The sequence below is a fragment of the Grammomys surdaster genome, unplaced genomic scaffold (genome assembly GCF_004785775.1).
Source record: "Grammomys surdaster isolate TR1022 unplaced genomic scaffold, NIH_TR_1.0 372, whole genome shotgun sequence".
NCBI lineage: Eukaryota > Metazoa > Chordata > Mammalia > Rodentia > Muridae > Grammomys > Grammomys surdaster.
In genome coordinates this window covers 2183227-2209887 of record NW_021604791.1, presented here as the reverse complement: position 1 = coordinate 2209887, position 26661 = coordinate 2183227, and the positions used below count along the sequence as shown (strand labels likewise).

At 36.2% G+C, this 26661-nt stretch overlaps 1 protein-coding gene across 1 annotated transcript in view; it reads left to right on the top strand.

The window, feature by feature from the left end:
* The window catches only part of Adgrl3 (adhesion G protein-coupled receptor L3), a 444442-nt gene that overhangs the window by 350620 nt on the left and 67161 nt on the right, over positions 1 to 26661 (top strand). Inside the window, exons 16-17 of the mRNA XM_028780743.1 lie at positions 19655 to 19864; positions 22209 to 22429. Coding sequence (XP_028636576.1) covers positions 19655 to 19864; positions 22209 to 22429 — 431 coding nt within the window. The remainder of the gene's footprint in view (positions 1 to 19654; positions 19865 to 22208; positions 22430 to 26661) is intronic.

The following is a 26661-nucleotide window of genomic DNA, read 5'->3' as shown; positions in this document are numbered from 1 at the left end:
TACAATATTTAACTCTCACGACAAAGGGGGGGGGCACAAAACCTAAACTCAGAATCATTTTTTAATTTATTTTAATTTATTTTTTTTAAAATGTTAATCAAAGGCTTTCTAAGTTTGGTGATGCTCAATAACAAGGTAACCATACAATCAGAAGTGTAAGCCAATACCCAACCTAGATATACCAACTATCTTTGACTGGCAGAGACAGTCTCCATGTTCCCCTCCCCAACCCCCCCCCTTGTCTCCTAGCTCCTCCTCCTCTCCTTACTCCTCCTCTTCCTCTCCTTACTCCTCCCACCATTGCTCTTCCTACATATCACCCTTCCTGTTAAGATAAAACTTTTCTCTCAAAATACAATTAAAGCATAACTATACCAATTTGTATCAGTAAGGTACAAGAAAGATGTAATACCCAGTCCATCATTTGGTTGACTAATCAGAACTTCTGACCTGAGTTCTACTGAAATATGGCACTGTGGGGTAGACCATCCAATGGCAGCCAGGCATCTACTTCACCCTTTAAAAGTGTGAGACCTCAATTAGAGTTCTCGTTATAGGGATTCAGAGTATACGTGTCGAATGAGTCTATAAGCAGTGTAAGCACAGCTACCTTTCTAGGAAGTGATGGCAGTGGAATGCTTTCTATCTCACATAAACGCTGCCTAATACCAGATGTGGAACGTGTAAGACTGTCTACACAGTGGCACACAGTTCAGTAGTGTTAGTAAAAGAAGTCTATCATGGGAGGTTCGAGGAAAATGATATATTTTAGCTAGACCTAGAATATAAAAGAACACAAAACTTGTTACCTTAGTCATATACTTTAAGAGATGAATTAGAAATTATATACTTGTGAAATTTTAATTCCATGACGTTACTAAGAGTAGAACAGCTATTAGTGTCCAATACATTTTAGAAGGTAAAGACTCTGGCAGAAGGATTGCATACCTCATGCCAATGATGCAAGTAATTTCCTGCTGCACAGATTTCTTTTTTGTTGTTTGAATTTAGAAAAAGATGGTACAGGTATCCTTGACGAAAACTGCATCTATGTCCAGCTAGCAATGTAAAAATAAAATTACTCTTCTGTTTCAACAAAGCTCAGATTCTGGTCTTCCAGGGACTGCAAGGCTTATTTTGTTGAAACATTTCAAGCTGATTGAGTTCAGCAAGACTGGCCACATTGACAAATGATAGATTTAATTCTGGAATGTGTTAGTTGGGCTCTTGGACCCTCCATTTCAACCAGCCAAGGCATTGAATTCTGAAAAATGGATCAAATTCAGGCAACAACAAAATACCATTTTTTTTTTTTGGTTCAGTTCATTTCCTAACAGCTCCTCTCCAATCAATTTTAAAGGGATCATGACTGGGACTACTACTGTGTGTCAACAAGAGACAAAATAAATGGGAATCGATAATTTCCTTTAGCAGTCACTCACTCAGAATGTTTCACATGTGTCCTGAATCACAGTCTCCAGTGATTACCACAGTCAGCTCTATTTTGATCCCAGAACATAAGTTTGGCACTTTAGTGATTAGAGAAGACCTGAAAATACTGGGCCTAGTTATCACTAGAATCCTAAAATGAAATACAATAACAAATTTTCATTAAGCATCCATCGAAATAGAATAATCATTTATTTGTACATATGAGTTATACAGTGACCAGCTAGAACACATGTATTTATACATACTAGTTACCCCCTTTAAATGTTTCAGTAAAGTTGATATACATGGAAGAACTTTATATTAGATTATTTATTTGACAACTTTGAAAGAAAGAAAGAATTGACAGGATATTTGCTGATATCAAATCTTGATATTTGTTTTCGTTCTGGGATTCTACTGAGCACTGAACTGCCCTTATCTATGTCTGTCTGCTTAGCTATCTATATGCGTTCTGTCCACTGGTTTCATCTATGAGTTCTCCCTACTCTTACCAACACTTATTTTCCTTTTTGTTGATTTTCCACATTTTGGGGACTGTAGTAAAATAGTCACCGTAAAGTTATTGTTGTACCTTCTAATGCACTACATGTTTTCTATACATGTAACTTCTGATTTCCACTTGTTCCATGTATTGCCAAACTCCAGTGATTATGCTTATAATTCTGGCCCTTAAGGTCTTTTTTTTTTTTTTTTTTTTGAGGAGCTTGGGGATAAACAGAAAAGCAAGGCTTGTAGTGATGGCTCTGATACTGATGATTGTTGAGGCCTACCCTTTGATGTGGAGATGTAGAAGACGATGGTTCTACACCTACTTATTCAGAGAGGGCTTTATCAATGGAACATCTTGACTCAGAGAAGGAATGTAATGTGGTTAGCTAGGTGATGCGTAGAGAATGGGTTGGCCATATTCGTGAAACATTATCTTTACTTGCCCTGAGTATAACACTCTGTGTTTCCTTCTTTCTTTGGCATCTGGATTTACTTAGCTTCCTTTCCTGGTTTTTCCTCACCTGTATGACCTCTCATCATCACTCGGCCAAAAGTAGTATAGTAAATCATGGCTTTTCTCCCTAGCTGACCTCAGGTAGTCATATGGTTTTAAACATCAATTACCATGGCTAGCTTTCAGTGTTCGTTTCTAGACTCATAGATCTAACCAGTGACTTGACATAACTACGAATATTTCTTTTTGTGGGTTGTAATCCAATCTCAATTCTGTCATTGTAAGTTAAAATGCCGTAAGTCATTAATGGATTCAATACATGGAACATACCAAAGTTTGAATCTCAGCTTTGTTTAGTTTAAATGCTCTTAGTATACATATATTAAGCTGCAATTGCATAAAATCACCTATACAAAGCCTATTTTAGAGTGATGTGTAGACTGTCATATAAGTCATTGAATACTGTAGAGAAAGTGGAAAAAAGAATGTTTGCACATGCCCAGGAGACAGAGGTGGGCATTTTGAAGATGTAATCGGTTATGAATACAAAACATGATATACAAAACAGCTGGCAATAAAAAAGTGCATGGTGAAATACAGGTGTATTACTCTCTTGAAGACATGGCTGACATTAATGTACAGCTTACCTATTACCCAGTACCCTCATACTACCTGTTAGACCAGGGACACACTGAAGTTCAAATTTAAATGGTGGGGTTTTTTCTACCAGTCAAAGTCTGGTTTTTGCACCATCCTATTCAAAGTAGTCTAGGTTAAAGCCATTATCAGTCATACTACCATAAATTGAGTAGAATCTGTCTTTAGACTTAGTAACAAGTATCACAATTCTCCCACAAAGTTCTCTCTCTCCATTTTATTAAATGACTACCTTGCCAGGAGTATCATTCCATTATCACACACCCTCTTTGATTAGCTTCTTTTCCCTGATACCGCCTATTAGTTCAATTAACATACTTTGGACAACCAAGAGCCTGATCTCAGCACTGGCTTGTTATCATCTAGCTTCAAGTCCTTGGGGTCTCCTTGCTGAGTTTTGACTAATGCCCCCTTAGCTAGTTTCTCCTCTACTTGTCTCTCCAAACCTATTCTCAGAATAGTTTCCAAAGGGATTCTTCAATGCTCCATTAGACCACATAACTGTTCAAAAAAAGCAATTCTGTAAATCTGTTAAGATGCAGTCTGGGTCAACCTCCAAAGACTCCTTATCTTATTGAAAACAAATTCACAAATGCTGACTCCTATTAGCAACTTGTGACCTCTCCTCTTAACTGTCCTTCCTGTGGCTCACATTGTTTGAGACTTTCTCAAACACATCAGGTGTGCTGTAGTCACAGAGGAAAGCTGTGGTCCTTCCACCCAGCACAGTAGAGGTCTTATTATTTACAAAGAGCTACTTTCCTTATGCTCTTTGTTTAAAATTTCACATCACCCCTATATGCATGAAATACAATGGGGCGTAAGGCAAGCTGGGCCCCTTGCCTTAAGAAATGTAGTTTATCCAGAGAGAGATGTGATAAAGGTTTGCTAAATGTGATGCTGAGAGATTTTAGAAATGTCTACTTAGGCAGACAATAGAAGGAAGAAAGTACTTCTAATCCTATTGTTTATATTTGTAAGAAAATTAAATATGAATATTGAAAATTTTTGTTTGTTTTCACTGCCATTTTTTCTATAAAGTACAAGTTATTGGACTAAAGTAGATTTTTTTTAAAAAAATTTTAAACGGTCCTATTTTGATTATTTGTTCTAAATTGGTGACTTAACACCAAAAATCTAAATTAAAGCAAGCAATCATCATTTAGGGGCTCTTTTCTAAATCTCAAATAAGGTGGTAGAAAAAGTAAATAGATTTTAAATTAGATTTACTGATTAAGTATTCCTCAGTGAATTCTTCTTTAAAGTACAGTTTTAATGGATAATATATACCAAAAATACATATTAAAAAGTTCATTAGATGCATAGTAATTTCAAACAATGACTCTTATCTTTTTGCTGGGGAAATGTTTACAGAAGAAATACCTATCTACTATTAGATATGAATCAAGACTGTCTTGATCTTCAGGTCTCGAGGTAAGCAACCTCAGCCATGGTAGGCTCATCAGTGCGGTGTTCCTGCATGACTGGAAGACATTGTTTCCCTCTAGTCCTTTCAAGCCTTAAGCTCGTAAGGTTTCCCTATGCTCTTTCCTGTGACAGTTCCTGAGCGTTAGGAGGCTATGAGGTGTTCTATAGACATTCTTTGTAGCAGAGCATCCTGCAGATGCTTATTCTCTGCTTTTTAAAAGTCACTTATGAATTTCTGCATCAGTCATTATCCTCTTCTCTGGTGGTAACTGGGAGACTCACTAAACTATGGGTAGATAGACACAGATTTAGAAGAATGTTTGATATTCTATTTATGAAAATAATAATAGTAGGCTCATGTTTGGAACATGTGAGCTTCTCAATCATAGGTTACTGGCCACATTTATAGTACCAACCAAATGCTTCCTCCAGGGAAGCAGGCTTTCAATCGAGTGAGAAAGCAGTTCATGGGCCCCATAACATTTGTATCACTATTGTATCCATGAGTATAAATTTCTACTCTAGTTGGTTCTGTAGTCCACAGGGTTCACAGCTGAATAGCTTAATGACTTTTCCTCCAAACAGAATATAGTTACTTCAGTATTATCAGGTTAGCCAACAGAGAAAAAACTTCCTGATCAGTATCAAATTGTTTTCTTCATGTTCTGTCACCAGTGTATCTGGTGCACTTGGAGTAAGGTCATGGCATAAAGTTATGGTGGAAAAACAAATTATTGTTTGTAATGTGTCACTAATGCTAGCATTTTCTAGCCTACATTTTTAGAAAGCTCTATAGTCATTCAACTGTAAAGATTTTAGGATTGGCATATAATCAGTACTTAATTATCTCTTTACATGTGTTTTCAAAAACACTTTATACATGACTTCTTTTACTTATACTCAGGTCTTGACGTGACCGTCTTTTGGGGACTATAAGGCCTTCTGTTAAGGTTCATCCTTTGTTCCTTTTGGCAATCTATTTTCTTGTGCACGTAGAAAACAATCTGACTAAATGGCTAGAGTACACGTAAGTGAAAGCCGTACTGGTTGCTGCATGATCTGAGGATCAACCTAAAGGCTTTCTGTTTGATTTTGTCTTCATCTCTGTTTTTAGGATGGTTTGTTAGACTAATAATGCTGGTGCTATGAGGAGCTTTCCTTTAATTAGGGACCACAAGTCATCAACCGCTGTTCATAATTTTCTTTCAATAGTCAATTAGAGTGACATTTAAAAAGTCTCTCATCTTCTCGCAACTTTCACAAATTGCTACCCTCTACCCCAAGTTGTCAACGCAGCTGCAGCTGGTTAACTGTTCTTGGGTCTCTCTGCTTCTGTTGTCTACAAAAATATTTCATTGTCTCTTGTTTAGACACAAAAATAATCATTATACAAACTTAGGGACTATAATTTTATACAAAACAGAAATAGCTTTTGCAGTATATTAAGATTTCTCCATTAAGCTTAAAAGTGAATAAATAAAAAAAAGTCAATTTGAATGAAGAATCATGATTAGCAGAGGTTGGGGAGGATATAACTAAATCCAATCGGTGTTAAACTAATTGAATTAACATTTATGTGGTAGTTTTGTTAAAAATCAAACAAATACTTTAGGATAGATTATGAAAATGTATATTTCTAGTAATTGTCTCTTCCCAAATTTTAATTTTTTGGTGATTTAGTAATAAAATGGTCTGTATCATCTTGTATTAGTTCAATTGGACATTTATTTTCATCACCTACAAAATATTTTCATATTCTTAATTTGATTATTGCATATTTTTCCATAAATTTATGGTATCGTCTCCCCCTAATTCTAATGTATGCCTCCCCGTCCCATAGCCTCAAAAAAAAAAAGACCCATCAAAATCAAAAACAGAAAAGAAAACCATTGTGCATTTTGCTCTTAATGTAGTATCAGTTCATTTAAAGCAATCACACTCTGGAAACTTGTATTTATATATTGATTTTAAAACTTACACTTTATCTTGTTATGAAGTTTTGTCACTGTGTTGTGCATGGGTATATGTGCATGCACATGCTATAACACGTGTGGAAGTTACAGGACACCCCACAGCACTAAGTTCCCCAGTGAGTTATAGGAATGGAACCTAGGCCTTCCTGCTTGCTAAGCAGGACCTGAACTATATCACCTGACTGAAATTTTAAATCCCATTCTAGAGCACCTGTATGCCAAGCATTAGAAATTGAGTTTTCTAAGCTACAGAAAAAGAGAGGCAATTTTAGAGTGTAAAGCTCTGCTGACACATAAGAGTTCTTCTTTTCTAAAAGGACTGTTTTCCTTCTTTCCAGTGCAAAGAGAAAAGTTACCTTATTAGCTTAGTAAGTGTGCTGCATTAAGGGAAAATAAAATGTTTGGTGTGTAATGACTAAGGTTGCACACGGATACTCCCCAAATCCTTTTCCTCACTTAATGCTCTATCTGTCTTAATGGGAAGATGAAGGTGGATGCGGACATTGAAAACCATAGTCCGTGTGCAGTACTTAAGTGTGTTCATTAAGACAAAACAGAAGATAACTTACAAGCACAATGTTTATCAAATAAATATATATAGTTTCATGAAAAAGGGGTCTTAAAATGTAAATCTACATTTTCAACATTAGTAACTATATCTTTAAAACAAGCAATCTTTCACAACAAAGAATTATGCTTGATTTTTCTTTTTTTCTTTTTATTTTTTTTCTTACTGTACAAAATTTTGTACTGCATTTCCTCTTTAGCTCTGTCACACAGTCTGTACACTGTTGTTTGGACAACACTTTGTGTCTTACCTGTATATCAGATTAGTTAGGGGTCTGATGTATAAGAAACATTGTTCTGTATTCTTGTGCTGTAGCAGAGGAGTGTCAATATTTGCAGAAATATCCAGTGCTGGCAATGGAGAAAATGAACAGTTTTCTTGCATCCATGAAATAATTTCCTTTAGGGGTGAAGCTTTGGTTGTCTAGGCCTCTCCTTCGTATAATTCAGAACTCATTCTCATGTTTAGAATTAGGAGGAGAAGACATTAACATGTATTTATTATTTTCACTCCAATATTTTTATAGACCTTTTATAGAAAAATTGATAAATGATAAACTTTTTTTCTAATTTTATTCTAAAGTTTGTCACATATCTGTCTATGCATGCTCCATTTTGCTGTTATTATATTTTTGCAAGCAAGTGACTGATATCATAATATCCCAGTTCTAAATCCTTTAATAAATATATTAAATTTTCTTCTGCTGAAAGATACTTATGTTAAAGCAAATCTATTATCTCTTGTATAATTTATCTATGAAATCTCTCCCATTCTTCCAGTAGAACTATTGGGCTTTGCTTTATCTTTTTCCTGAGGAGGAACTGTGCATTGATTACACATTATTTTAATCTGCTCTGGCTCTTTACTTCACTTTACTCTCCATCTTTGCTTTATTTATGCCTGAAAAAGTCACGTGATAGAGTCCATGTCTTGTGTTTGGTTGAACGTTTTAAAGTAAAAATTGCTCAGGGCCCTGACTCATGGCACGAATTCAACACAATAGATACTGAAGTACGGTATACAGTAGTGTTTCCAGAGTATTACCTATTAGTATTACTGTGACTAATCATGTAATTAAATTTATGGTGTATGAGACTGTTGAAATCATACAGTATATGAGAATATTGAATGTTTTTGTAATTAAGGGGCATCCATGGAAATATACTTTAAGACATTCTTTGTCACTTTCTTCTAAGATGGTTTTCTTTTTTATCAGGCGCATGCACTTCTATTTGTTCTACAGATTCTTGATTTAAGTCATTGGATAGGTAATCATCAAAATCAGCATTTTGTAAGGCACATGTTAAAGTGACAACTGAAGCTGCTGCATGGATGTAGGCGGGAGGCTTAGCCAGTTGATGATGACGTCTTAGAGAAAATGACATGATTTCCAAGGACATTGCTTTAAACAAACTGAGACAGATGGAGATTTAGTAATATGAGATATAGCTGTCTTACTTTTTAAGTAGTTTGCATATATATATATTTGTTCCATTTATATTCATATATATTTGTTATTATATATATGTGTATATATATACATATGTATACACACACATATATATAATAACATATATATATGTAAAATAACCTACCTGACTTGATTTCCAGTCCTAGGTTTTAGAAACATTTTTAATTAAAAATGTCTGTGCTCTTTATACATGGTGAGTATGAGTTTAGACCCTAAAGCAACAACTTTCAATCTTGATCATCTTCTGTGTACAAGCATGGCTTAAAAGCAGCTCCCTTACGATTGCACTGAGAAACATTTTGTAAGAAAAAGTCATTAACTGTGGATATTCTCATAGGTAGGTGATCAAGCAAGGGCTCCAGCTGTCAGGAGGATCCGCAGTGTGATTCCCGCTGCAGTGATAAGGAAACATGCACTGTCTGTAGTGTCAGCTCTACTGTAATTATTCCATGGCATTGTAGCAACATTGTCATTACCATTGTTTTTGAAATTTATGATTCAAGGAAATAGGAGTAAGAATGAAAAATAATGAAGCATAGATCTTGGTGTGTAGGAAAATACTCCTGTCATATGATGCCAGTCATCTCGAAAATTCCTCTTCACATTACCAGCGAATTCAGTGATACAAATAAAATTTACTCCTAAAATTTCCTTAGGAATGTTTTTAGGTACAAAGCGTAGCAAAATATACAATGATTTTTTTAAGCTTATTAATGATTTTTATTTTTAAGTTTTCTGAAAGTATCAATTTTTGGTTTACCATTCACCAGTTACTTTTTATTCTGTATTCGCGACGAGTTCTTGATCCTGGAAGGAGTTACCCATCAAGGCTAAGGTACTTAACCTAGTTTCTAAGTAAGTACATATCCAGCTCTGTTCACGTTGCTTTCCCAGGAAGAGAATTTTAGACCAGAAGTTTGCTTTGACTTGAAGAGAATAGATTTTTTTTCCACAGTGAAATGATCAAACTATATATTTGAGGCAAGATGTTATCACAACTGCAAATAGCTGTTAAACGTACCAAAATGTTAGGTACATGAACACTGTGAATCCTTTAAAGGCCAGGATATTTAAGTGCAGTCATAAATCAGTATTTAGAATAAATAACCTTTTCTTAAAAAACAAAACAAAACTGTGTCTTTGTCGTTGATACTATTTTTAGTAGAATCTAGTTGAAGTGTCTTCTAACTGCACTCAATTTGTTCCAAATCACAAAAGTCTGCTTTTTTTTTTTAGTATGGAGACCATTCTTTGGTTATTTTTTACATCTTCTGACCTGTTTCATTCTAATGTGTCTGGCAAATAGAAGACAAAACTAGGGCACTCCTGGGCTCTAGAGGAATTAGACAAGCTTCACCTGAGTGGTTACTTGTATCTTATTAACGTACACATAGAAGACAACTTGCATCAGTCAGGTTTTAAAAGTGTTTAAACAAAACATTTCTGAATTGAGGCACTTTGTCTAGCCTGTTCCGTACAACTTAAGGTATTGTCAATTTACTAATATGCATATCATTAATGTGTAAATATTTCTATTTAAAGATTTATTGTGAACTATTTGCTTCCTGGGAAATCCATGGAACCCCTAATATTATTAATTTTCATGACTGCTATTTCACTTATTGGCTCTAATCCTAGAGGATAATTGTCCTCAAGACTAGTGTCTGAAATACCCAGTTCTGCATAAAATGTGATAAATTTATTCATGACAATGATAAAAAGAGAGCCTAGTATATTGCTATGGGTAAGGAAACCAGATGAATATATGTATATGGGTGTGTACATATTTATATTTGCATTGTTTCAATCAATACCCAACACATAGCAAAACTGCAAGAAATATTCTTATATTGCATTTGCCAATATTTGATGGATAATATTTTGGACTCATACAGATTTTACCACCTGAACTGAAAGCTTACCATCTTTTATTCCTAATTCAATTTTGTTTTCACTTAAACATTTTCTCTTTTTTGATAATTTTGTGAGAACAAAGTAATTGGATCTGTTAGTCACAATATGATAATAGTCTTTTTTATGTGGACCAACTAATTCTGAGCATGAGCTGCCCTGAAATGTGATTGATATTCAATGTCCTTTCATTGAAGAAAACTGATTATTTTACCCTGCGGAAGCTACCAGTTACAAATGGCTTCTTGGTTAGGAATGAAATTTTGTATTTTCTTCCATTCTTCTTGTTCCAATCATGTTTGTTTGCTTGCTTTTTTTTTATTAAGGGGGAGAGAGAGAGAGATAGAGAGATAGAGAGATAGAGAGATAGAGAGAGAGACAGAGAGACAGAGAGACAGAGAGAGAGAGAGACAGAGACAGAGAGAGACAGAGAGAGACACAGAGAGAGAGAGAATATGATGTTAATAAGGGTGAGAGGAGAAGATCTACAGAGAGTTGGAAGGAGGGAAATATAAACAAATATGTTATCTGAAAGTCTGTGAACTGCCACATTATGAACGTTAATATGTGTTAAACCACTATTATGAGTGACGGTCTTACTTAATGTAGCCAATATGTTTCTTTTGTAGTAGCAAATGAGAAATTCTTCATTAACTTCTGTGCCCTTTTCTGTCAGCGTCTTTAGGAAAGTTTTGCAGTGTAAAAGATGAGGTACTTTTGAATATATGTGTTTTCTTCTGAATTAATACAGAACTTCAGAAAACTGAGGAGTCAATGCAGTTTTTCCCAGGTTCTTTGTGTCTTTTTTTTTTTTAAGCAAGCAATTTTGAAGAACCATTATTAATTTGTTTTACTATAACTTTTCTTTATTTTTATATGTCACGTATTTCAAAGTTAGGGAGAAATCATTCATACTGCATCTTCAGAATTTAGTTTTACAGAAAATTCCTATTTTACCATCTCCTTAAATGACACTGATAGCCATCTTGTATACAAGTCTCAGCAGACTTATTCCATGTCTAGAATGTTAGAATTCTTTTTTTCCTTTTTTCTTTTATTAATCATTCCACTCATTTACATCTCAAATGATATTCCACTTCCTGGTTACCTCTCCACAACTCCACTATCCCACATCCTCCCTCTCCTTCTCTTTGCCTCTATGAGAGTGCTCCCCTGCCCATCCACACTCTACTGCCCCAATGCTCCATCATCCCGTTATGCTGGGGCATCAAACCTCCTTGGGATCAAGGGCTTCTCCTCCCATTGCTGTCAGACAAGGCCATCCTCTGCTACATATGTATCTGGAGCCATGGGTCCCTCCATGTATACTCCTTGGTTGGTGGTCTGAACTTGGGAGAACTGGGTTTTCAGGTTAGTCTATGTTGTTCTTCTGTTGCGAGAAATATTAAAAAAAAAAGTCACCATCCTAGACTATACCCAGCTACTCACTGCCCTTGGTCTCACCGCCTCTAGGCTAGCCCCAGTTGTTAGTCTTCCCAGCTCTGGTCCAGCTCACACCCACTTGTACCTTTTCAGCTATCTAAATGGCACAAATCCCCTTAACCTAGTAAATCAAAACTCTTGATGCTTCTAATTGATCAGTCAGATTTATATATAAATTCTCAATTCACAAGATGCTCACACAATAATTTCAGAGCCAGTTGATAATGATACAAGCTGCCAACCTAGATTAGACAAGTTATCCCAATTACTCTATCATTTTATGATATTCATATCTTCCTGTGGCTATTTAAAGCACTGAAGAGTCTAGATCACCTTTCTCTTTTCTCTTCCTCCATCTTCTTTACTTCTTCCTACCTGTCCCCTGTCTCTGCCTCTGAAACGCTTCATTCTGCCTACCTTTTCGCTGTCCAATCAGCCTTCTTGTTGTCTTAATATTTCAATTAATTGGGGGAAACTTTTGCTACACTCTTCCAATGGGGTTAGAATTATAATTGTGTCTGCACATTTGGAGGAAATTGAAAAGTGACCAAAAGTTTTACTGTGATCCCTCATGGATGAGCAAATCATGTTCCCTTTGGTCACTGCATAAAGCTGTATAGATCATTTAGCAAATAAGAAACATGTTTTACTAGAAAGTCATTGACTAAAAGGAACTTTTTTCCAACTTATAGTTTTACATTAGTCATCTATGCAGATAGAAGAGTGAACTATTTATATTTTCTGAGATAATATTAATTCTGTATTTTAAAAAATTATTAAAATCCTTATAAAACACTTGTGATTTTAAATTCTACATTTCAATAGGCAGTAAGTAAAATTTATGGGAATTATAATTGTTGACATGACTCAACGTGTCACATGAAATATTTTTGAAACAGTCAATTAAGTGTGGAAAAAACTCAACTCCAAAGGAAGAATCTAACATATTGAGTACACCACTCCTTTAATCTTCAGGCTACTGCAGCTCGTAAACTGGTAGACATCAAGAAACGTCTCAGATGCACAGAACAACCAGAGACCTACACAATCAAGAATACTCTAGTGGCAAATACAAATAACTCAGGGACCATTAATTTCAATAATTAGTTTCTTTTGTGGAGAGAATAAAGTTTTGATTGATTTACACAATCACATTCAAGACCTGTGGAATTCAGTCTCCAGAAGTCTACCCCATACATAGTGCTATGTTCATTTTGTATGTTACACTGTATGCACAGTCTTTGGTTTTCTTCCTAATGGGGTTTCTTCTGTTTTTCCATTTTTCTTTAAAGTAGCAAGTCTTCAGTCTTTTTTTTTTATCAACTGGTCACGTGAGCTTTGGTAATTTGGTTACTCATTTTCATAATGAAGCTGCTAAAACAAAAAAAAACACTCATAATATTCACAAAGGGAAACTAGAGCAGTTCATAAGCCCAGCAGCTGATTCATAAGTAAAGACAAGGCTGAACTCAGCATCACCACTTACTACGTTTGTCCTCTGATGTCACTCACCCAGAATGATGCAGATTACATGACCTGGCATTACAAACTTTGGTCACGGTCACCAGCACCAATTATCAGGGCAAAACTAACCTGAGCCTCTAAAAAGAGTGGCTAATGCTTCATCCACATAGCTCTGTGATGCAATTGAGCTTGATCTATCTTCTGGGCTGTCAGAATGATTTTATACTTTTCAAACTTCTATCCTCATTTCTGATATCTGAGGCTCTTCATGATCTGACAAAGAATTTATCAGGATGCAAAATATAGTTGTAGAACTTGGGCAGTGCTGAGCAAAAACAGGAAGCTGGTCACTCTGCCATGAATCCTCTCCTACTCACCAGTAAGGCAGCAGTGAGAGAGATGTAGTATTTCCTTCTCATTTAATAAAGTATTTTCTTTTCTCTTTTTCCTTTGTTATAGTAGCTGTGATTCCGGTTCAGAATAAGATGAATTTTCTGTTTTTTTTTCCCTTAAATTCACTGTAAGAAAATCTCAAATACATCAAAGCATTGACTTATATTTCTTTAAAGTAAAGAGAATTTGATGAGGTTTTTTTTTTTTTAATCTGAAAGGCAGTTGTGTGTGAATGTCTGTTTAGCCTCTAACTTGCTTGTGTTTCTGTTTTGATATTAAAGCTTAAATATACTGATGTTGATTTTTATTTGATAAAAATATAAAAGTTTGGCATGAAATTATTTGCTTAATTTGCTATAAAGAAGCAGGAAAGAATATCCTATCGCCCTTCTCACTAGACTACTCAACTGTGAGTTTCATCTTGTTCTACAGAAGAAACCATTGCTTCGGACCACTGAGCCTTTTATCTCCCGTAAGCCTGTGAGGTGCCCTTCGTGCTTGCTGACCTGGTTCCTAAGATGTAGAGAAATTCGAGGAACTTACATTTATCAGAAAATAAACCTTTTTTTGGCATTCTATAGACTTCAGTGACGCTTACCATTCTAACCCATGTTTTATCTTATTATACAGACATGTGAAACAAATGTCCTCATTTATGGGAAAAAAACACATTTTAGCACCATTCTGAAAATTTCAGAACAAAATAAGTTTAAAAATCAGTTTTATAATATGAAATGTAGTCACGCATAGAATGTAAAACAAGTTGTTAATACTTACTCTCTCATTGTTCACAGTTAAGATAGGATGATCCAGGAATACACTTCTCAAAAATGTTTCTTTAAAGAAGAAACTGGGGAGAATCAAAGTTAATTCATTCAGTGTCTAACTCATCTAGGAACAAGGTGATGTCCCAGTGAAGAGTATTGAAAAGTCTAAATATTGTGCTAATAACTTGCTTTTTAAATAGCATTGGTACTTTCAAGACGCTCTTACAAAGTGCTACTGTACTCCAGATTGAGTTCGTTTTTAAACCACGAGGCAAAGGTCTCCTCTCCATTTCATGACTGCAGACTTATGTTCTTTGGATGTTTACATGTGTTGACATATTTGAGTTTTACACGGTCAGAGTGCTGTTCGCAGGCATCAGCCAAGCTACCCTTTCTCATCCAGTCATGCTCGCTGAGTAGTCCCCTGTGACATGTAGAAGCAGATTGGGTGAGAAAAAAAATTAAAAGAAAAATCAGAAGTTTTCTGTAACTCTTACAAAAATATCTGTCACTTCCCTTATGAATAGAAACTTCAGAGAAAAGGGAAAAATGATGTCTAAGTAAGAATTTCTAACAAGTGAGAAAAGAATCATTGACGTTCCTGAAACTATATCTTGTTGAATATTTTATCTCTTTCCTCAGAGGCTGGATCCCCATCTTCTCTAGGTAGATGGTTTCCTTCAGAAGTTTCTTTGTCTGTCTTGTTTTTGTGTTTTATAATCCCTCTGAGCATTCTTTACAGCAAGTGAACTGAGTTATGATCCCTCCAGCAAGTGTCTCATATAAGTCTTTATTTTGCATGCTTATTTTTTTTATTTGGAAGGATCAATACATGAAATTATGTCATTTCTGTTCATCGGTCAAAAGTAACAAATAGAAATGAATTCACGATTTAATATTGAAATACGCTACTTTCAAATATTATGGAAGGGACAATTTTGATATTTTTCCATAAGCAGTACTAATGATGCCCATGAAACTTTAAATTTTGTGAGTTGAAATGAGATAATTCATTTACTTATGATAATGTTTGTTATCTTAAATTAAAATAATTCTTATTTTACATTTAAGACTCATTCTATATCAAACCTGTAGCCTTTTGATAGTTGAAATTTTCTACCTAACAAACAGCAAAAATTCTAGTATTTTTATAGAAAAAAACCCACTTGGCTGTCAGTTGCAGTAAATTGTAAACTCAGTTATTTTGCTTCTGGGTAGACAAGGTTTCTGATAATCTAGAAGTGAGGTGGATAGTCCTGAACTCATGAAGGTTCCGCTTTTAATTTTTGACTTTAGAAGAACAAAAGCAACATGCATTCAGTTGAAACTCTACTGAATCATGTTGGTCTCTTCCATGACCAGCAACATGAGCTATATGTTGTGGGTTTTTTTTTTTGAGATTAGAATATAATTACAACATTTCCAAATTTCCCTTTTTTTTTATCCCCTCATGTATATCTCTCCCTGCTCTGGCTAGATGGATGAAGCAACACACAAATACGATACAGAGTCACTGCTCAATCAACATAACTGATTGTGAATAGAGCATGCCTGTTTCTGTGATCTAGGGTATAGGCAATGAAATAAACGAGTCATCTAATCACTTTGGTATTTACTTTTTAGTGAGGAATACAAAAATATGAAACTATAAATTATAAAGTTTTATAGCACAACAGAGAATTATTTTAGGGAAAGCAATAGAAGAGAAAGATATTTGTAATTTTAGATAAGGTAACTCAAGAGAAAAGAAAGAAAAGAAACCCAAGCATTGAGAAGGAGGCATGTGAATGAAAGATGACATGCAAGCCTCATGAATTTCTTCTGAAAGAGGACTGAGGTTGCAGGCAAATAAAACTGGAATCTTGGGGTTGGAATGTAGTTGACATTTCACATAACAAACCAGAACAGGCCAACAAAGCTGGAACAAACTGAATAAGGAGAGTAAGAAGTCAAATAGGGCACAGCTTTCTTTTCTTCCTCCTCCTTCTTTTCCTCCTCCTCCTTCTGATTTTATTTTATAGATAGGTGTTTTGCCAGTATGCATGTCAGTATAACCTGTGTATTTCTGGGACCCACAGATTCCAGAAGAGTGTTTCAAATCCCCTGGAACTTGAGTTACAAATGGTTGTGAATTGCCTTGTGAATGCTGAGAATTGAACCCAGGTCTTCCAGAAAAGTAGCTAGTGCTCTTAATCCCTAAGCAATCAATCCCTTCAGACCCAATGGTTTAGTTCTTACAGCACTCCATAATCCTTAGAAGGACTTTTAACTTACCTTCATCTTTATTTAGATAAGAAATGATAGAAGCTGGATCAGATGAGTTCCAGATTTCTTCTCTCTCTGTCCTGAGTGCCACCTCTCTTTCTCTGGCTATCTTTCTTTCTCTCCTTTCCTTTTTACAAATACACACACACACACACACACACACACGCAAGCACACACATACACACACACACACACATGCATGCACACACACATACACACAGAGAGAGAGAGAAAGAGAGAGAGAGAGAGAGAGAGAGAGAGAGTGAGTCATAAAGACAGAGACAAAAAAAGAGACAGAAATAGACACAGACACACAACATAATTTTGCTATTTAACTCAGGCTAGCTTCTAAGTTGAAATTCCTCTGCTTCTAAGTCTTAGGCATTTGGTCTCAAAAGAATGAGAATCAAATGGCTCAAAAACAAATATTTATAGAGAATTTTATGTATCGTACTATTTATGTGCATATTTTGTAATTTGGGATATGATGCTAACAGGATGGAAGCTTCAGGATTTGAAGTCTTTGTTACAAACGACTGAGTGCTCACAAGCACCACACATCAGAAGTCAAATGCTTGTTTATCACTCTGTAATATTATGTTATTACTTTTATTTCACTAACTTGAAGGAAGTTCTTTTAATTTTATTTTTAATTGCACACACACAGGTACACATTCACATACATGTACACCTACACATATACATATATATTTGAGCACTACCTCCTTGAAATTTGGTCATGGCAAACTTAAAAACAAGGCTTTTTATATGCTTATGCTCACATCTTTTAGAATTATTTATTGTCTGCTGTCTCTTTCTTTTTATCATACTGATAATATTTAAATTTTGAGTTTGATCACAAGGGTGTTTTATCCTAGTATCATATACATGTTGATGATGGCCGTTAATGTTTTCCCAGATAGACAACACTAAGGACAAGTTAATCACCAGGTTTTATTGTTCTATGCCTTGAGTCTTATGTACTTTGGTTGCTGACATTTTGAAATCTGGTATGCTTTTCTCAACAACTCTGCATGGGGCTTGTGAAGGGTCTACAGAGGCAATAAGTAAATACATTTCTAATAATACAACCACCCAGGCAAACAAAGGTGGGAGGTTTTACTTTCCTCTTCTATTTTTCTTTAGTGCTTTAGGTCTTTAGGATACACTTGAGAAAGTATTGTTCCTGCCATTTTCCTATCACGGGAGACTGCTGTGCTGAACATCAGGACCTGTTACTCCAGCAGTTTCTTTCCTTTGAGGAAAATTAGAGAGCAAATAACTCTCTGTTCAGGGAACCAGTCAGCTCTGTCTACTCACAAACTACAAAGTCATTTAACTATCAGAGACCCAGGGCTGTTTTAGTAATATCTTCAGGAGAACAAAGCATTTTGAACAAAACTTCACCTGATTTTCTTTCATGATTTGTGATTTTCCTGGGAAACCGAGCCGACTTATGCAGGAATACTTCAAACCAATTTCACAGTCAGTTCTAGGGGAGGGCTTCATGAAATAAGACCCATGTAAGTACATCCGGCAAGGGGGAAGCGCTCTGATGCACGTGATTCAGATTCTGGGATAATGACTTGCTTTAAGGAAGTTGATCTTCATGCTTTTCACACTATCTAATCAAAGAATAAAATAAACAGGAAGGATGGAAACTAATATTAATCTTTTAATCTGGCTATTTTAAAGCAGAAGTTACTATGGAATTTTCATTGTAAAACATGTGTATGAAGAGCTGGAGAGATGGCTCAGTGGTTAAGAACACATATAGCTCTTGCAGAGGACCCAAGGTCTACTCCTAAAATCTATATTGGGTTCTTCACAACAGCCTATTACTCCAGTTCCAGAGGTATCTGATGTCTCTGGCATCATCTGTCACTGGTATTCATGTGTACTAAGAAAACTATGTGTATGATCTTCACAGACTGATCTCTGGCTACTCAAAATATACCATGTACATGATCAAGCTAATATCCTTGACATTTTTCCATAAGTGATTTACCATATAGGCCTTCTGCTGGTTGCTTTATTAAAGTTAGATTTTTGAGAACTATCTGTGAATCAGACTAATAATTTTCACTTGTTTAGAATCACTTAAGTTAAACTTGATTACTTTTACTTTGCTAGCAGGAATTAGGTGTGAATGGCTTTGAAAGAACCCAAGAAATAAGAATGTACTGGTCACGCAAAGACTATTCTTGACTTTGTTTTGCAACACAAATTACTTCTTTGACATGTTAGTATGAACTCTAAAGCAATCCAGTATGAATATAAGTCCTGTGGATATCCTCAATACCTGAGAACTTTCCATTAAATGTGTGGTACAGATGAAATACGTAGCTACTTGTGAGAATCAACTAAAGATTTTTATTCAGATGCATACGTCTATGAAGTCAATTTGAAAATTATGATGAATCATTTACAGTACAAGGAGTTATACATTTCTTATACATTTGAAAGTCTGTTGATGATTCAAAACAAAACAAGCTGAAGCACTAATTTCTTAAATGTGTATCTTATAGTTTTGAGAGTATTTTACAACAGGAACTGATTTTTTAAAAAAAAAGTATAAAAAAATAATGTGGGTTAACAACTACAGTTTGACCTTGAAGTCTTTAGCCAGAGTCACATTGATCTCCTTCATTTATTTATATCTTGGAAATATATGTACTATAAACGAAGCCAATGAATTTCATTGACACTCCCAGATCTCCATGTGCTTTACTTCTTAGCAAAAACAAGACAATGTTTTAACTATGGAATAGAAAACCCAATGTGATTCAGTTTTCACGTTTGTTGTATGGGCGTTTGTTGTATGGGGAATATTTAGTGTTCTGGAATCATGCTTCCTGAATCCAGAATCAATTACCATTCACATACAAAGGCAACTTACGGTCTCTTTTGTTTCTCCAGCACAGCGATGCAGTCCACGATCTTCTTCTGGATGTGATCACGTGGGTTGGAATCTTGTTGTCTCTTGTTTGTCTCCTGATTTGCATCTTCACATTCTGCTTCTTCCGTGGGCTCCAGAGTGACCGTAACACCATTCACAAGAACCTCTGCATCAGCCTGTTCGTGGCAGAACTGCTCTTCCTGATTGGAATCAACAGAACCGACCAACCAGTAAGCTATACTGCTGTCACCTAAGGCTACCCACAATTTTAGCTCTGTAGGACTATGTCCTCTGGGAAAGAACATGCAGGGAAGGGCCCTTCCATTTTGTTTAGTCCACAGACAGTGGTTTTTCACAACCTCCTCTGCTTCTCATTTTTCAAGTCCATGGCCATTAAGAAACAGTGAACTTTACAGATGGGGTGCACATTTCCTTTTATTACTTTATTACAGCAGGCACTGGGTGTTCATACAGTACAGTGATTGTCCATGTAACTCATGTTTGCACATGTGAATAGTGAATAGCATCCCCTGTAACCCACATCTCCTACCTGAGTGATACCTTTGTGAATACTGATGAAGGCTTATTGACACATCTTTATTATTGTAAGTCCATGGTTCATAGTTTACATAAGAATTCACTGGGTATTCTGTAGACACACACACATACACATATTCCCTCTTATGGCATAAGCAGTATCTTTCACTGCCTTGAAATTTTTCTGTATTTCTTCTGTATTTCACTGTATCTCCTTTAGCCATGACATTCAATTGTTCTTATATTCTCTAATAGCTTTTCCTAATATTTTTGGGATCATATACTATACAAATTTATTACACTGGTTCTTTTCTCACATATCATTTTATGACCAAATAGCTCTTTTTGTTTTCTTTAGCACAGAATAATATCTACCCTTGCTGACATCCTACAGTTTTATATGGGTTATCCTGCCGAAGTGCATTTTGTTTTTGACAATTGTCAATGAAGCTGCTATCAACATTTCAATGCATTGTGGCTTTTGTTGTTGTTGTTTTGTTTGTCTTTTTTTTTCCTGGTATAATCATTCAGGTCCATTAAGTACATAGCTAGTGGGTTCTGTAGTAAGGTATGCGTATTTGGGGGAGAACATTGCCAAACTCTTTCCAAAAGTATCCTTGCTATTTTGCTCTCACAGCATCAACGAATGAGCCATACATTGGTTTAGACATTTATAAATTCTCATGACTAGACCCTCAAAAGAGAGGAAAACTTTACTTTGTAGCTTTCAAAGTACTTGTGGGAATGATAATTCACTCACTTAATGCTGATATCCAGTATGCATTCATATGCATGATGTACTGTAGAATAGAATGCAGTTTTCAAGTCTATGATTATGTCTTTATGATTAATGACTGCAAAGGATACAATTATGGTGAGTATATTTTTAATTGGTTAGCATATACCTAATGTAATAGCTTTCCCCATAAATGCATACATATGAATAAGCAATCAAAGAACACATTTTCCTCCTCAAGCTAAAGCCTTATGATTACAAAAAATTTATAGTTGAAATTCTAACCTTAAAATCCTCAAATGAACAACTGTGCTATTTTTGAGGAAAATATCCTATTCTTTAGTTAATCCCTAATTAAAATACTGATAGTTTCTTTCATGGAGAATAATATTTGAATTTTAATTCCATGATGTTAATATGTATGATAAACTTCACTAGGCAGTGGATACTGCCCAAAACCAGTCTCTGGTGAGCAACATAAAGATAGAGACTGATACAAAAAAAGCAGGATTTATGTTACTTAATTAAGTATCTTTCTTTTCTTACTAGTCAGGTGTTCCTTGTGTGTGTGTGTGTGTGTGTGTGTGTGTGTGTTCATTCCACATTATATTTGGAACCTTATTTCTTTTTCATTTATAATTGAAGATATTGAGAAGACTGTAAGCTCAGTGACAAAGCTCATGTCTAGCCCCTTCAGTTGCTAACACTGCAAACAAAAATTATAAAAAATAGAACCGGACATGTTAATCCATGTTCAGAAGAAACATTTACAAAAAAAATCAGTTTAAACATCATCCTCTTTTTCTTTGTGTCTTTATTTTTGTTCCTTTCTTATTTTCTTCCTTAAAAAAAAAATTGAATCAGATTTGTACCTTCTAGTTAGGCTACTTTCATTCTACTGTCTCAGTCTACCAAACAAGGGGGTTATGGCTACTTACACAATCACTTTCAAATTTAAAGATTTAAAAATCTTTAAATGTTAACACTAAAGATTTAAAAACTCGAGCCTAATCTCAGTGGTAATTATCTTTGGGCTCTTAATAGATTTTTTCCCCCATAATTGCTATGATTTTCCTTGTTTTAATATGGTGTCAGTCATAAGCTGCAATTAAGATAAAAGGCAGTTCAAGTAGGTAATATTTAATTCATTTTCTTGTTTATACTCCCAAGGGTCTTATCCAGATTATCCTACTGCAGACCTATTTTATAATCGCTGCGTTGATAGCCACTCATGTTAGTTTTGTGTTGGACAATAGATGAACAGGTTGGTTCTGAAACTAAGTCTGGGTTCCTTTCTCTAGATTGCTTGTGCAGTGTTCGCGGCTCTTTTGCATTTCTTCTTCTTGGCGGCCTTCACCTGGATGTTTCTAGAAGGGGTGCAGCTGTATATCATGCTGGTGGAGGTCTTTGAGAGTGAGCATTCCCGTAGGAAGTACTTTTATCTGGTTGGCTATGGGATGCCCGCACTCATCGTGGCCGTTTCTGCTGCTGTCGACTACAGGAGCTACGGAACAGACAAAGTGTGAGTTGCATGTTTGCTGCCTTCTTTCTCTTCCCCTTCTCAGATCTACTCAAAGTGAAAGCTTTGGAGTCCCTTGGAACTATCGAAGCAACTGAGAGTATAATTAAATGTATGGGTTGGTATTTTCTGTGAGGTTAAAAATTTTTTTTTGAAACTGTGATGCCATTTTAGAACAGCATAATGTTTCTAGATCACAGCCTCGAGTAACTGTGTGATAATTTCATGTTATTTTTTTCCAGAGCATTTAGACATTTCACACCAAAGGAAAACTGTTCTCAGACCACAGAGTCTCTGTTGGCATTGTTTGCCTCTATTCAATGATGTCAGTGCTAGTCCCAGATGAGTTTATATAGTGACAGGAAACCTGAAGGAGCAGGAGAAGGAGTAGTAAATCTAATTCCTCCAGTGGCAAATCCTGGCGGATCCGCCATGAAACCGGAAGACACTCGCAGCTACAGCTTGCCCTTATGCTATCCCTGATCCAAAAGCCTCTAACGCGTTCCTCCTCCTTCTCTCTCATCATCCAACCCGGAAGTCCCTCCTACTCGTCCAGTGATTGGCTCCTTTGTTCATTAGGGAATTGGTTCCTTAAGAAGTCACTTAAGTATGACTCACTCCTTATCCACAAACCCTCACAAGATAGCAGAATTAGCATTAAAATTCAAACAGCACTAAGCCCATCCACAACAGATTTCTGAGCTGGAGGTCAGCCAGGTGAGGCTACACAGAGAAGCACAGTCTAACAAACACAGAGGGAGGGGGAAACAGGAAGGGGAAAGAAAATGAAAAAGAAGAAAGTATTAGAGCTGAAGAGATGGCTCCAAGAGTTAAAAGCATTGGTCCTCTTTTTTTCAAGGACCCAGATTTAATTCCCAGCACATACTTGATGACTCACAACTGTCTGGAGTATCAGTTCCAGGGCATCTGGCACCCTCACGCATGCAGACACACCATCACCTAAAAATAAGTAGTTTTTAAAATAAAGAAAGTCATTCAGTTCAAAGTGCTTTCATGTCAACAGAGATCCCAAACAATGAATGACAATTTCAATTGAAGAAACGGCTACATTATGGGGTACACTGAGGAAGGAGAATAAATGCAGAGAAGAAGAATAAGCAGAACCATAGAAACAGAACCTTGGGACTGTAGGTCACGGAAAGTAAGAGAAGGTTTCATCTTAGCCTTTCAGAACCAGTGGTGATTAATGTCAAAGATAATTCAAATAGGTTATCAAGACAGGAAGTCACTTGACCTTTGCAACAGCTATCTCATGACAGTGCTAGAAGCACCAGCCAAATTGGGAGATGTGAAAAAATAAGTTATCAGAGGCTTCAGACAGTATCTATACCCTGAAGTATATTTGCTGAAATTATTGGCTTATGTGATGAAAGTAATGGAGGAAGTTTGAAATGATGTCACATGAGCTGGAGAGGCTCCATTTCTGTGTCAGAGTGCTTGACTGGCATCCAGAGCAAAACAATACAAAATAAAACAAACAAACAAAATAGATATACAGGAGGAATTTGTGAAGGATGAAGTCGTAGGAATGTATAGGCTGAGAAGAATCCAGTTGACAGGAAATTAATGGAGAGAAAAGTGGTTATTGTTTGAATTTGTATTCAGTGTATATAGGCTATTCAGGAAAGGAAATGTCCCAGGATAATTTAAGAAAGATATAAAACTAAACACAACATTAGAAAGACCTTGTGTGGATGCTTCGATCTTTCTTAAAAGGAGTAACAAAATACTCAAGGGAGCAAATATGGAGACAAAAAGTGGGACAGAAACTGAAGGAGGGGCTGTCTGGAGACCATTCCACCTGGGTATCCATCCCATGTGCAGTCACCAAAGGTAGACGCTGATGTGGATGTCAGGAAGTGCATGCTTACAGGAGCTTGGTATAGCTGTCTCCTTAGAGGTCTGCCAGAGCCTGACATATTCAGAGGCAGATGCTCACAGCTAACCATTGAACTGATCATTGGGTTCCCAATGGAGTTAGAAGACTGAAGGAGCTGAAAGGGTTTGCAGCCCCATGAGGAGAGGAACAATACCAACCAACCAGAGCTCCTAGGGTCTAAACCACCAGCCTGGGTTCACACAGGGAGGGATCCATGGCTCCAGCTGTAGATGTAGGGGAGGATGGCCTTGTCAGGAGAGGAAGTCCCTGAATAGCCTTGTCAAGGAGAGGAATCCTTGGTCCCATGAAGGCTGGACACTGAATGTGGGGGCATTCGAGAGTGGAGAGGTGGGAGTGGGGCTGTAGGTGAGGGGACATCCTCCTAGAAGCAGGAGGAGGGGGGATAGGATAGGGGATTCCTGGGTGGGGGGGGATGGGGTAAGGGGATGACATCTGAAATGTAAATAAAATATCCAATAATAATAAAAAAAGAAAGACCTTAACTGAACGTGTTGAAAGTAGCTTTAGAATTCACCATGCCTGTGGTATAAATTTTGTAGATGAGAAAAATCAAGCACATTCATCCTGACTTGTCTATCATTATAGAGATGGGTGTAAACAAACCCTTGATAATCTATCAGGTTTACTTCAAATGCAGTTGGATTTCTTTTGGTGAAATAACCTTTGTCTTTGGAGGGAAATGAAGGAAGGAATGAGTAAGCTATGTTTCTAAGCATGGGACAGTTTTACCAGGCAAAGGATGCTGACTTCTGTGAGGTGAAGTGGAGAGGTCATTGTAAGAGGACTAGAGTTTTGAAGAGCTTTGAGACGAGGTCTATGGCAAAATGTGCGAAAGAGCCCGTTAGACGTTAATAAAAAGATTTTGAGGCAGTGGTGAAGTCTCAGAGAAGGTTAGATAACATCAATTTGTGTAGATGTTAATAAGCCAGATTTCACGGCTTTCCACCAGCTACCAGTGGCCTGAACATGCTGGCAATAAAGTAGCTTGCTTCCCAGAAATGGGGATTCATAAAGACGGAGTGACAGAAAGAAGTCATCAGGGCTAGGGAGAGTGTACTTAAAATAGAGCATGTGGTGCGCAGATGCCACTGATACAATTAAAAGGAGATGGTTCCATTTATGCTGTGTTCTTTTTAAATACCGGGACAGGATAGGTTATCTGTCTCGATGTGACAATTATTTTCACGTTGGATGTAAATTTCAGTCAAATCTGAATTCGTTCCGTTGGCCCCAATCACAGCCGTGGGACCAGACTACAATTAGCAAAACGCTTTATCCAACTTTGCTTCTAAAGATGTCTTAGGAGGGAGGGATTAGACTCATCATATGCTCTCTTTTCTTCTTCTCAAATAATGTCTTTATTGATATAGCTCACAAGCCATAACATACTCCTTTGAAGTATATATTTCAAGTGTTTTAATATGCTCTCAATGTTATATACTCATCTCCACGGATTTTAGAATATTTTCATCAACCCATAAAGAAGCCCATTAGCATTCCCTCCCCAGTCACAGAATTTTGCATTTTAATTAATTCACTCTCCCCCTAAGAAATTAAGCTGAGTTATATCACTTCGTGTGACCTTATAGAATTTCCAGTATTGTTCCTAAGCAGCTCCATCTCGCTCACTGGATGTCCTGCATTGCTTTTTGTTTTTGGTTCAATACTTATCTTTTCTCCTGAGTTATTTCTAAATTTTCCCCTTACTGGACTGAGTCAACTTGTTTCCTTTGTGTCTTGGTCATTCATTTTGAAACAGATGTCATTTTTCTGGATAGTAGAAATCTGTCTTCTTAGAATCAATAATACACAGTCCCTGGTGACTTGGTTAAAGCCTTGGCCGTCATTATTTTAATTTCCTGCCCCACGACTGGTAGGTCTCATTTAATGACATTATTACTCTGTGGGAATAGAGGGTAATTTACTTCCCAGGCATGATTCTAAACAATTGTTAAATGCTCAGTTATACAATTATGATTTTTCCCAAGCTAAAGCAAAGCAAAACAGAGATAGATGACAGAAGATAAGTAAAAGAGGAAAGGAAAAACAGAGAAAATTCCAGTCAAATTCCATCACAGATGGGAATGTAGCATTTTATTGTCTATTTTAGATATATAAAACCTGTTCACAAAGTTGACTCAAGGATCTATGGGGAAGATATATTTAACTTCTACTTTGGGGAGCTCATTGAACCACTGGAGCCTAGGATTGTTTTGTTCTTTAAGGATGCAAGTTTGAAAAGGAGCTATTATTTTAGTGATAGGGAAATGTGTCATATTTCCATTTGGACTTAATTAAGATATCTTCTTAAATA